This window comes from Antennarius striatus, chromosome 18, assembly GCF_040054535.1.
Source record: "Antennarius striatus isolate MH-2024 chromosome 18, ASM4005453v1, whole genome shotgun sequence".
NCBI classification, from domain to species: Eukaryota; Metazoa; Chordata; class Actinopteri; order Lophiiformes; family Antennariidae; genus Antennarius; species Antennarius striatus.
The window spans coordinates 8046450-8058943 of NC_090793.1; the positions used below are offsets into that span (position 1 = coordinate 8046450).

Consider the following 12494-nt stretch of genomic DNA (forward strand, 5'->3'; position numbering starts at 1 on the left):
TCACACTCCCATCAACAGTCACAGCACACGTTCAATTATTCAGACACTAATCATCTCTTTACCACCGTTATGTAAGCGGCTCGCTTTGTGAGTGGAGGGAAGACTTGTGAGGAGGAATCGTCCGGAGAAGACGAGCTATTGAGAGAACTTTATCCGCCGATGCCACTCCTGAGGTGCATCTGAAACCGCTTGAAGATGGAAGCAAAGAAATATCTACGTGTGGGGCGAAAGCAAGTGCGAGGTTGTGTTCAGATGGACTGAAATTTCGTTTCGTCTCTGCGAATGTTTAGCCAGCGATGTGCGTGATATAAAGACACAGGAATGAGAGGACACCGTTCAGCGCCTATCGAGCGAGATCCTCAGCTTCACGCTAGCATGGCTGTGTGGTCACACCTCTCTTCCTCCTCTTCTTCGCTTGTTCCCTTCCTCCTTTTCTCTGTCATCTCCCTCGTTTTCACACTTGTTTTGCCCTAGCTTTTCACTTTCATTTTAAAGTGGCAGGAAAGGCAAAAAACCATTGGTCATCTCCATTTTTTTTCACCCCAATTTCCACCCGTAGAAATTTGTGCAATTTGTCGGTGGGATTTCTTTGCCTGATAGTCACATGCATTGTCATCAGATATGTTTTTAAACAAGTAAATTAATGGCACGTGTGTGTGTGTGTGTGTGTGTGTGTTTGTGACTGCATGTAAATGTTATCAAGTGCTTATCATATGAAAGATAATGCTTGATTAATAGTTTGACGACCGACAACCTAGAGAGAAGACAATAGGAGATAATTGGTTTAAACAAGGCCCAGAATGACACTGTCTGCTCTCATCATCGTCATGGTCCATGCACACACACACACACACACACACACACACACACACACACACACACACACACACACACACACACACACACACACACACACACACACACACACACACACACACACACACACACAAACTTCCTCTCACATTACACGACCAACTTCATCACGTGCTGCACGCAAATCTGCTCAATCATCACAATTTCATCTGCATGCATTAAAAAAAAAATTCAAATTTGCATCTTCAAATCAGTTTAGGCAATATGTAATCTTAATCCTAATCCTAGACTCTCACCGTGGCCATACATGAACCAGCACAAACCCAAGCACTAAACATTCACCAAAATGTAACCACCTAGTCCTTTAGTATGAAAACACTCTTATTCATGGTTGAGAATAAAAGACATGAGGGTAAAAAGCATCCTGTCTCTGGTTTGTTTCCTCCAATCAGAAGATACTTCCTGTGAAGCTTACTTTTCAGATTTGAGACCAACCGTGACATCATAGTAGACTTTGCACCTCATCCAGAATTGACTCTGCCTACACTTAAACTTAAGGGGAGCACTGGCAAGCTCAAGCCACGCCCACTTCAAGAAATGGGTGTGGTTATCCTTAACAGTGTATTTTGAGGACTTCTGGGCCATATTTGAAGTTGTTAATGAGAGTTCATTCATCCATTCATTCATTTTATCACCGTCTTATATGCTGTGGCTGGAGCCTATCCCAGCTGACTTAGGGTGTGAGACGGGGTAAACCCCGGGTGCGACGCCAGTGACTGTTCTATTGGATTTTAAATGCATGCACACACACAATCACATGGAAAAACAAATGAATGGAATGTGAAAAAGCTGAAGTTTAACCAAAGTGTTGCCTCGGATCGGTTTATCTGGAGCCTGCAGGGTGTGTGGAAGCAGTCGGGGTCAGTGTTTGTTACTGGAGCACATCACCTGTCATCGGTACCGGCTGAAGCCTCCCGTCCTTAATGTGTCTAAAGCAGTCTGGGAAGAGAATGAATACCCAGCATGCCTCTGACATCATGGAGTTTCCACTGCCGCAATCAACTCGTCTCAGAGATAGCAGCTTTGATATTTCACACCAGTGACTCACGAGAAGGGTTTCCCCCCACCCTCCGCCATCTGACCAAACATGGACGGTTTATGTGGTTGGGGGTGGGGGTCATCTGAGAGCCCAAAGGTCAAATCTGCAGCCAAGATATTTTGTGGCATGTCGTGATTTGTATTGCAGCGTTCTTCTTTGTGAAAATAGAGGCGCCGCACCGTGTTTTTACTGCTCAGAACATGTTTGTTATGCTTTTTGATTAACGTGTGTTTCTCTGCAGCTGAGGGTCATGTGTCGAGCTGTTTCTTGATTATCAAAGGGGTCTTGAGGTCACGCAACCAGATACTGTACCTTCACTCCTCCGAGTATCTTCTAGTCCTCAAGAAGAGGCTGCCTCCATGTTTGGAAAATATTCCCCTCTGCTCTTACAGCTGGTTTATGTCTTCTCCTATTTTTGAATAAAGCCTTTGTGTGGAACTTCATGTACAAATGAACACAAGGAGGCAAACATGACGAACAAAATGCTTGAAGTAACAAACAGTTTACACGTCCCAGGCGGATGTAGACCACAGTTTGTTTTCACAGACTTGTTATGAGTGGTATGATGACCGGGACTCAAATTTTCCATCACAAACCGTGTGCTTACACACACACACACACACACACACACACACACACACACACACACACACACACACACACACACACACACACACACACACACACACACCATGAGGTGATATGGGACCTCTAACTTTAGTTTCCCTCTCTGCTGCACTGGATAATCCAGTTAGGATGTGTTCTCTGGCTTTTTTTTTTTTTACCTTCTTGTGAAGCTGGTGGAAGAAAAAAAAAACACTTCAGGTTTGGCCTGGAAAGTTCTCTTGAATAAACTTTCATCAAATAAACACATGTGCTACATATGTGTGGTGCACCTGTCCAATAGGAGGAGCATGTGTGTCTGTATAAAGGTCAGAGGTTGCGAGGGGCCGCCGTCCGATGCGGGATACCTAAAATGAGGATGGTGCCCTTTGGCGGCAGCCTGGCAACTATAACTGTCACGACAACACCTAGGAATGATTCATCATGTGACACGCTGTCCTCAAGAGCTGAGTGCATGGAAAAAGAAAACACACACATGCACACACACACATAGCAATGTCAGCAGGGGGAACCCTTTGGAAACAATGTCTGGCATGCTTGGGGATTGGAGAGCGCAGTGCAAGAGGGCATGAATCCACTCCAGAGAGCACCGAATCTGGACATTAATCAGGCCAATAAAACCTCAGTTTAATTCTGAAGGGAAATAGCTGGAGTGAAAAGTTATATTGGGTGTTATGTCCCCACCCGTGTCCGCTTGTCAGTTTGTTTGCAGGCAGCTAGATTCAACAGAACTCTGAAGACGCAGGCAAGAGAATACAGTAATTCAAACACTGTGATGCAAAAATATCAGATATTTTCCATATAAATACATCTGAACATTTATGTTGTGGTGATAACATAAAGCTGGTGGAGCCAAATGTGTAATGACAGGATGATAACACATAGGGCTAGAAAATAATCGACTGTCATTCTGGGGTTTATAATAATAATGGGGTTTTGAATGATCTACAATTCTAGAAACACATTTATTTTACCATCATCGGTGTGGACCTGTTCCAGTAAATCCTGTTTCTGGATTCAAAGACTCATCACTGTTCCTGGTAGATAAATCTTATTTGTCAAGTTGCTTCCTCCTCTGTGCAAAATGTATTTTCCCCAATCAGGTAATCTAAGGTTAAAGTGATGTAAAACAACCAGTTGATCCAGTTGAACCCTGACATACGCTTCTCATATTAAGAAATGTACGTCAGGGTTCTCGCAACCTATCAAGAAAACATTCAACTGAGCGCTGCCGACTTATTTCCTTGTTTTTTAAGCCAACATCACAAAGATAGACCTCAGGTTCACCCAACAAACAAACTCTTTACGCGTCTGTGGACCTGTCGCTCTATCCACTCATGTAGCTCCTCTTTTGCCTTTTCAGTTCTACGTACGTATGTGTCAATGGAAGCTTATCCCCGGCGTGCAAGCGATTATTAATGTGTTGTTTTCGTGCATGAGGGCAACAACTGTCTGACACGCATTCTTGCATATGAATCTTTTGCAGGATGGTAATTAGTCAAAGCAGTAAGGTGATAACAAGGAGCTGCCATGTGTTTGCAGCAGAGGTGCCGATGCCAACGAGCTGTCGGAAATCACAACTTCACCTGTCACACTTCCTACCCTCCTCTCTGGTGCGCGCGCGCGCACACACACACACACACACACACACACATACACACAAAAACTTCAGTACAGGATATTATTACTGTACTTCTCTTTAACTTTTACTGAAACACAATATGTGCATCAAGGTAGTGGATTTGACTCCCTCCTGTCCTCCTCCTACTGCTTCAATATCCTTCTTTCTGTAGCCTGTCTTCACCACTCCTCCCACTCCTCGTCTTCCATCCATAAGATCTATGAGTCATCTGATCCGAAAGGTGAGATGCTGCATTCAGTAGATTATTTTCATCTTGCCTTGCATCATCTTAACTTTTCTTTTGTCCTTTGCTTTTTTTCATTCCTTGGCTTTTAATCCATCGGTCACCCAGTTGGGAAGCTACAAGAAGTTTGATGCTAGCGACAGAGTTTTGGCAATCATCTCAACTCGATATCCTCTTTATGATCCCTTATAGGAGAATCTCCTTTCCCATCAATCACAGGAGCGTCATCCCAGTCGTAACTGCCTTTATGTCTATTACAGGAAAAATCGTTTCCTCAAAGATCTCTGTCCTTTCCTTCAGGTTGTGGAAACAGCAGTATGAGCGGCGACATGTACAGCGCCGGCTACCGTTCCATCACCAACATAGACTACTCCTCAGTGTGCATCCACGCGATGAGTGCCAGGCACAAGGACTGCCCTGGTATGACCTGGCACGAGATGGACATGCAGGAGCTCTCCTTCCCCGACGCTTCTTTTGACGTCATCATCGAGAAGGGCACGCTGGACGCCATCACGGTGGAGGAGAAGTCTCCATGGAACCTGTCCTCACAGACCGCCGCTACCATTCACAAGGCGCTCACAGAGGTAACCGCACTGAATCCCTGTCAGGGTGAAATGTAGCTCAGTTTAGATCTGGGGCTTCATCAAGTTCAGAGTTCCTTTGTTTTACGAAAAATTTAACGGAACATGTTTTTTACGGATCTTTTTTCTTTCTCTCCATGATTAAGATGTGATGATGACACCAATGTCATAAAACAGTAACTGATGCCAAATCAACATGAAAGCAAAATCTTACATTTCCATAAAGAAAAAGAACACAAAATACTCCTCATTTTAACTCTAATTTTTTTCCTAAATCACATTCCCAGTGCTTCACCACGTGCACAACTTTATTTATTTTACTGTAAGGACTAAGGTGGGTTCCCGGACCCTCTGGGTCGGTCTCATCTGAAACACATCTCATCCACTCCCTCGGGATGCTGGAGCACTAAAGATGGTGAACGAGGTGCAGACAATGTGAGGCCAGAGGAAGTCGTGCTTTACCCGTTGTACCAGGCACGAGGGCTTTTATATATCGACTGCCTGATGATGACTTTATCCACAAATCCATACTAGTGGCACTTTCAACAGTTCTTCAGGTGACTTGAATTTCTCTGAGTACCTTTCATCCTCTTCCTCAGTGCTAATCAGCGTTGTGTCACTATGTCCACGATGATGTTTTAGCCATTAACCACACTTGACATATAGGATAGGAGCACACCACTATTGATAGAAGTAGGACTTATTCATGGAGTTAACACCAATTCATTAGTTCTACTTAATATGCTTCTGTATTTACAAATATATTTAAGTTACTGATGTCTTAAGAATCCCAGTTTGCCAATTTCTTGCTCATTTGACATTTTTCAATCCATGCAAACCAAATTTGAATTTTACGACTTCACACCATCCCCATCATGACTTTGCACCCTCTAAAAAAATTGCTTTCTATGTGCAATGTGTTGTAGCCTTTGTTTTAATGCCGGTTGCTCATTTGATTTAGTGATTTAAGTTTTAACTGGTATAATACTGTGCTGGACATCAGAGGTTAAATATCTGTCCCTTCAAAAAGTGATTTGCATCACATCAATGTATTCTAAGCTACGGTGCAAAAAACTGCCCTTTAATTGAATTATTCAAAGGATATTTTCCTCATCCTTAATCCAGGGAAAAGCTTGACTCAAGAAGTAAGCAAACGCTTGTACTGTGCTAAATGGGGGAAGTTTTAAGGACAGTGCTGACAGTAAACACACACACACATGGATATTCACCAGAAAAGTAGACAATCTGCTGTTTTCCTCAAGCAGAGAGAATGTGAGTGTGAGAGGAGGATCAGTGTGTTTGGGGGGACAGATGGGAGGATTTGACTTCCTGTCAGAAGAAGTGAAGCTGAACTCATGAAGCAGTCTCGTTTGAGAGTCGTCGCCGTAAGAGAGCTGAGATCCTCTCGCTCGTCATCACCTGCTTCGCTTCGCACCATCTCTTCTTCTCGCGTCAGCCTTTCACAGCGTTTTTTCCTCTTGTTTCCACTTTAGTTTCTGTCACCTGCTCCACACTCGGGGCTGTGTGAGGATGTCGATGTGTGATTGTGTTCATGTTGTGTCTCCGCCACAGCCGAATGTGAGTGTGTAATCACAGACAAGTCGATAGTCCTCAGTACTTATGTGTTTTTGTGGGTACAGTTCCAATTCATGTGCCTTGCATGTGTGTTGTGTGTGTGTGTGTGTGTGTGTGTGTGTGTGTGTGTGTGTGTGGGGGGGGGTTCATAGCTTATTTCAGTTTCTCACATTAGAATGAAATTGTGACAGACAAGTAGAGATGAGAAAGCTGGTGGTGGAAACCACAAAAGAATGAGAGAGACGGCCTTCAAAGAGCAAGAAAATGGCCTGAGTGATAAAAAAAAAAGGAGATCACTGAAGACATTTTTGCTGAATTCATGCAAAATGCAAAATAAAATTTAAAAATAGAAGGAAAAAAGAGGTAAAAAGGAAAAAGTGAATTTAAAAGGAAGAAGCAGGAGACAGAAACCAAGACTGACAGAAAGCTAATGAGCTGTGCGCAAGTGTGAAACCATTGGGAAGGTAGCAGAGGAGAGGGAGGAAGGTGGAACTCGCTGTAATCTAAATCTGGATTTGTAGTGTTTCCCATCAAAAGCAATGGCACTGAGGTAAAAGCAAAGACATTTCCTGGTGATGTTCAACAAAAAAAACAAAAAAAATCAAGGGGCATAAACCTCTGTGTCAGTATTGTCATATCAAAACGCACAAAAGTAAAAATCTGCAGCATGCAAACGGATCACGTGCCCTATAAATCAGGACACACACACGGCGTCAAGGTACAGTAGGTGCAACAACAAACACAGATTTATTTCTGCAGCTAACATACACAAACACACACAAACTAAATCTCACAGTAGAAGCCGCGGTGCACCGATGTGTGAAATTTATTTCACAGCCTGACATGCTCTGTGAATCACTCTTACTGTTGCTATGGAGACTCTTTCGTTGGATATCATCTCAGACTAACACTTTTAATTGCTAACCTTTAGTCCTGTTTAAAGAAGTAAAGAGTCACGTTGGGGCTTACAAGGAGCTAGTTTTTAGTCATATAAAAATGTTTTTTTCTTGTCCTGTTAAAAGGAATAAATGTAAACCTGTGGTTTTGCAGGACGCGTTTTTTGGATGCTCACGGAGATGTTGGGGTTTTTTTTTCCTTCGTCACTTGGTGCTCAAAGTGCAGAGTCATCTTAATATGAGCAGCCCTGAAGCTTTTCTTTCTCCTCAAGGCTGCTGAAGGTTGCTGGTGATGCAATGTGTCAGAATTTTAATACTGCATAGAGACAGGTGGTTGACGAGATATTCTGAGTTAAAGTCAAGTCATTTTGTATCACAGATGAAGGACAAACCAAACAGGTGAGAGTTTAAAATGATCTCTGAAGGATTTTCTGAAATGATGAGCAGCTTTTTTTGGGTGACTTTAAAAGGATTTTACGAACCCAAGGGGTCATTCAGTTTTATCATAAAACTAGTTAATTTTAATTTTTTTCACAACTTCAAATCACAGTAAAGGTTATCTGGTCACACCAAGAACCGGTCCAGACCTTTGTGTTTATGCTGCAGAGACCCAACGAAGCTGTACAGGAACAACAGTACATTTACAAGGAATAATAACTACTAAAATAACTAATCCAGTAATAGTCAGATTCAACTTCAGATTCAACTTCTGCTGTCCTGGGTCGCGGGGTCACTGAAGCCTATCCCAGCGGACTTGGGGCGTTATACAGGGTATACTCTGGGCACAACGCCAGTGCACTGCAGGAAGATAATTATAATATCCGTGGTCAATAACCAGGACCTGTTAGCGTCATGGATTGTGTAGGGAAGGAATGGGAAAGATGAGCGAAAAGCATTATGGGATGCACCGTAAACACTCCAGTTTTAATTATAAGCTTTATGCTTTAAGGTCTACTCCTTTGAATGTAGACACATTTGCCTCCTGAACAACAGCTGGATGATGGATCTACAGGAGAGGCGCCTGATAACTGAAGACTGGGTGCTGTTCTACTTTTAGAAACTTTAGTGATCACAAGTAACCCCTCATCCTTCTAAGGTTCTAGGTGTGTCATAGGGTACTAGGAGCTATTAAATTGGTATGTGGGTGTCTGATCATGAAGCTTTGTATGCTAGAATGTTACTCAGTCCTCCTCTGGACTACAGGGAGTCAGTGCCGAGCAGCTAAGATGGGAGAGATATTGGCAACTCTGACTCATCCACTCATCTGAAGGTTAATGGTCTACGTTTTGGAGCCTTAAGCACAATACAGAACCTCAAACCGCTCATAATGTGTGTAGCATTGGTTTGTGCACAACTGTGTGAATGTTTAGCACACCAAGTGAGCCGGTGGTAGCATGGTAACGTAGCCTCTGCCACCAGTGTGTAAATGTGTTTGTGGATTGATGAATGCAGGCTTGTGTTGTTAACATGAGTACAGTTCTTCTTTTTTTATTGTCATATAGTTTATAGAGGGTTAAATAAAATGTTTTCAATTCATTCATTCATTCATTCATTTATTTTTCTTGAACAGCAGATGATTGCAATCGTCTCGTCTTCAGCTGCTTATCCCTTATTTCGGGTCAGGATTCTGCTGGATCCCATCCCAGCCAGCTCCGAGCGAGAGGTGGGGAACACCCCTGATGAGAAGCCAGGTCATTGCAGGGTCATCGCTTGTTTCTCTTAAAAGAATTCACTTAAGGAATACGTTATTCCCCATAACAAAACGAAATAATATGCTGTTGATTTAGCTACAGCTGGAAGACATAGCAGAGCGGAATTAGAAGCCAATTTCATGTCACACATGTTGATTTTTAAAATGCATTCTTAAAATATGTTGGTTTTATAACCAACGACTGAAGATACGGAATTTCTAAACTTGTTTTTTTTTTTTTTCTCTTCTTCGTTGCTTCCAGTTTCATTTGTTCTGTGTTGCTTGATTTGCAGCTACCTGACCTCCAACCTTTTCCAGCGGTACTGCTCAAATAAATACAAAATGAATGCTGAGCAAATGATGAAGGCATCCGAGTCCATCTTCAGTGTTTAATAAATAGCCTAAAACTTCACTTAGACTTTTGATTTGAATTGACTGACTTGACTTTCTTTAAAAAATACATATCAGTTTTTTGTTGTTGTTTTTTTAAATCAGCTGGTCCTAGTTAGCAGCTAAATCAAAGATGGCGTCCCAGTAGGTGGCGACACTGTTGCTTTACACCTGAACAGCCTTCTGCTTGAAGCAGAACCAGCGCACCATCTGAAAGCACACACTGTGCCGACATTATGCAGCTGTTGTTAAGTGCAGAACTCAGGCCGTGTACAGCAGGTCTGTCGCAGCGGCGTTGCATGATCTCTGTGTAAGAAGGACTATTGATTGGTTGTCCTTGACTCCTGCTGTGGAGAGTTCTCCCTTGCTCCATTACTGGGAAGACTGGATGCCTGCCAGGAAGTCGGCCCTAGGGGAACAGTCATCTCAGGACACACACACACACACAACACACTCACATAGATGGCAAAACAGTTACGCACACACACACACACACACGCAAGCTTTCGATCTATTTTTCATTGTGATATTTATCGTAGTGCTTAGTGTAAATGCACGTGTGTGTCCGTTGTATTGTCAACATGTTTTCATTGCTGTTTGATCATTTTGTACCCGAACAAAATGGATTAACCCAATCTACTTTACCATCTATCACTTTCTTTAACAGCATCCTCTCTTTCTGCCTCACCCCCTCCCATCTTCTTGTTAAAGAGAGGCTGGAATAAGTGCAGTTAGGCTTCTCATAAAAACAAATATTTAAATTTATCCTTAATCAGTTTTGAAGTTAGTTAGTCGACTCAAGAAGAATCATTAAGGAGAGATAATAATTTTGATTATATCAGAAGACATCTAGGAAAACAATCTATGATGCTTTGGAGGATGTTAACAGGAAACATGATGTTTCCTTGGAATTAGCTAATAAGCTAATAGATAAAACTATATGCACAATACAATATGAGCAGTTTCTAATAGTACTATACACACGGAAGATGTATGACAATGACCACTGGATTCTTTTTAATAGGTAACTCAAAAATCAGGTTCAATCAGGCAAGGTCTGGTGATATGACGAGATTCCTTAACTGATTTATGGATGTCTTTTGGAGATGGACTTTAGAAATAAGGGAAAATGTAGGTCACATGACATTTTTCTAAAACTAGTTGTGTCAGCATGGCATAATTTGAATTATAACTCTCAGAAGAAGTTCAGATGTGCAGAAAGCCGGGGTAGTAATTGTTTTAATAAACTTTAATTGCATCACATCTTCTCTTCTTCCAATAATATTTTTATATCACCCTAGTCGTGTTTATCTGTAAGCCTCGTGAGTCTTTCCCTTCCACATCTTATTTATACCCATACATGCTGACGTATTTGTGCCTACATGATCCAAGCTGCTGTGCGCTTTTGCACTTTCTGCACGCTTGACTTAGTACACCTGCAGTCGTCTTTGTGCATGTTTCCCTGTTTACATGCCTCCGTGTATATTTCTGCAGTCCGTGCTCTGTGGTTGGCGTATGCGGGGGCTGGCCTGATGAACCCTCTCCTCTCCGGCTCCAGCAGAGCGAAAGTAGAGCAGTGGAACACACGTGAGGACGAGGGAGCGTGGCTCGATCGGGATTCTGGCTGCGCATGCGTGGAGCAGTGAGGATGGGGGATCAAAGATGGAGTGTGTGTTGTGTTGCAGTGTGTCTCCATCCTGTAGTTCGTGATCTTTTAATCTGTTGATTGCCGTGTTACTGCAAGGAAAATTGCGTTTCCAGATTTTATTCTCACAGGATGGAGATTATAATCTGCAGTGAATACGTTGTAGTGGTGAGGAGAGAGAGATTTGAAATGTGATTTTACCGATGTGAGATTCAACTCCAGACTGCAGCAGCCTGTTGGAATGATGTGATATGAAATGAAATCTGTTTTAAATGTATGCATGAGGGAAATGAATCTTTTAATTTGCCTGACAGACAACGGTGAAAAACGCGTTTGAACATACCCGCACCGCCGCGAGGGGGGCAAGCCCACATCAAGTAAACACATCGCAGCGTTCACGTGCATTCTCACACATGCACACAAACACACAGAGCCCAGCGTTACCTTGGTGACTGATATCGACCACAGAGAGCTGTTCCTATGGAAACAAAGGATGCCTAAAGGACGAAGATGATTAATTGGAAATGGAGAATATAGGAGAGAAGGGTGAGGAAGACAAGAGGCGAGGGACGGGGAGAGAGGATAATGAGGGAGAAAGAGAGAGAGTTTCTCGGCAGAGGTGTGGTCAGAAATGTGAAAGGAGAAAGCCAAACACTCAGGAACACAATGAGTGTTTTTTACTGGACGTCAGATTTTCTTGTACCTTTGTTTACCCAGGTGAGCGTAGATGAGATGATGAGAAAAAAAAAAGGTGATGATGGGTGGAAAAATTGTGCACACCTTAAAGGAGCTTTAAAAACAACACAAGGCTCTTGCAAAACTCGAAGCATCCTTTTCCAAATGATGCCTCGAAAATGTTTGAAAATGCTGTTGTATGCATGGCCTGTGAATATATTATTGTTGAGAGTATTACGTACCCAAATTGGAGCAAAAAAGTACACTGACCTGCAAAAGACTCACCTACAGATTATACAAACCTCAAGACCAGGTAGAAAACCTCACATTGTAGTAAGACAAAAAAATTTGAACACTAAATAACAAATGTAAAAAATAAATAAATAAATAAAGGTCATTGCATACACACTGTAGATTGTTTTTACCCAAAAAAAAAGTATAAATTATAGTAGTGCACATTATTTGTGCACAGGAAGCCCAAATTCAATTTGGTTTTGAAGTTTTTATTGACCGTCCATATTTGGCGCACTGTTCCTCAGTCACTGCAGTGTCTGGGAGGTTTTTTTTTTAGATAGGATGTACTCTTCCTCCTTCTATCTGCCTTCATCCCCATCTTTGCCTTTGTTCTTCGATCACAGTCT

The 12494-nt window shown here is 42.3% G+C and overlaps 1 protein-coding gene across 1 annotated transcript in view; it reads left to right on the top strand.

Annotated features, from left to right (window-relative positions):
- The window catches only part of ece2a (endothelin converting enzyme 2a), a 51862-nt gene that overhangs the window by 21368 nt on the left and 18000 nt on the right, over positions 1 to 12494 (top strand). Inside the window, exon 3 of the mRNA XM_068339781.1 lies at positions 4702 to 4985. Coding sequence (XP_068195882.1) covers positions 4702 to 4985 — 284 coding nt within the window. The remainder of the gene's footprint in view (positions 1 to 4701; positions 4986 to 12494) is intronic.